Raw genomic sequence first — 527 nt, 5'->3', positions numbered from 1 at the left:
TTATTTTATTTTATTTTATTTTATTTTATTTTATTTTATTTTGTTTTATTTTATTTTATTTTATTTTATTGTTCTTGTCGTTGTCTTTGTTTTTGTTGTTTTTTTATTTTTTATTTGGGTGCCTTTGTGTTGTTATTGATTTCTTTATTAATATGGTATTCATCTCTTTATGATGCTGTTGTTGTTGCTGCTGTTGCTGCTGCTGCTGTTGCTGCTGCTGCTGTTGCTGCTGTTGTTGCTGCTGTTGCTGCTGCTGCTGTTGTTGCTGTTGCTGCTTTTGCTGTTGCTGCTGCCGCTGTTGCTGCTGCTGCTGTTGCTGCTGTTGCTGCTGCTGTTGCTGCTGTTTTTGCTGTTGTTTTTGCTGCTGCTGCTGTTGCTGCTGTTTTTGCTGTTGTTTTTGCTGCTGCTGTTGTTGCTGTCGTTGCTGCTGCTGTTGTTGCTGCTGCTGTTGTTGCTGCTGCTTTGTCGTATATCTATCTATCTATCTGAACAGAACAAAAACAAATAAAACAAAGCCAAACAAAACA

The 527-nt window shown here is 37.6% G+C and overlaps 1 protein-coding gene across 1 annotated transcript in view; it reads right to left on the bottom strand.

Moving 5' to 3' along the window:
- Positions 1 to 103: 103 nt before the first annotated feature.
- The window catches only part of EMH_0084560 (uncharacterized protein), a gene marked incomplete at both ends in the record, with an annotated part of 1,021 nt that continues 597 nt past the window's right edge, over positions 104 to 527 (bottom strand). Inside the window, one exon of the mRNA XM_013500789.1 lies at positions 104 to 481. Coding sequence (XP_013356243.1) covers positions 104 to 481 — 378 coding nt within the window. The remainder of the gene's footprint in view (positions 482 to 527) is intronic.

Source organism: Eimeria mitis, genomic scaffold (assembly GCF_000499745.2).
Source record: "Eimeria mitis Houghton genomic scaffold, Emh_scaff5844, whole genome shotgun sequence".
Lineage (NCBI taxonomy): Eukaryota > Apicomplexa > Conoidasida > Eucoccidiorida > Eimeriidae > Eimeria > Eimeria mitis.
The sequence above is the reverse complement of the archived record's forward strand: the minus strand, read 5'-3'. Positions and strand labels throughout refer to the sequence as shown.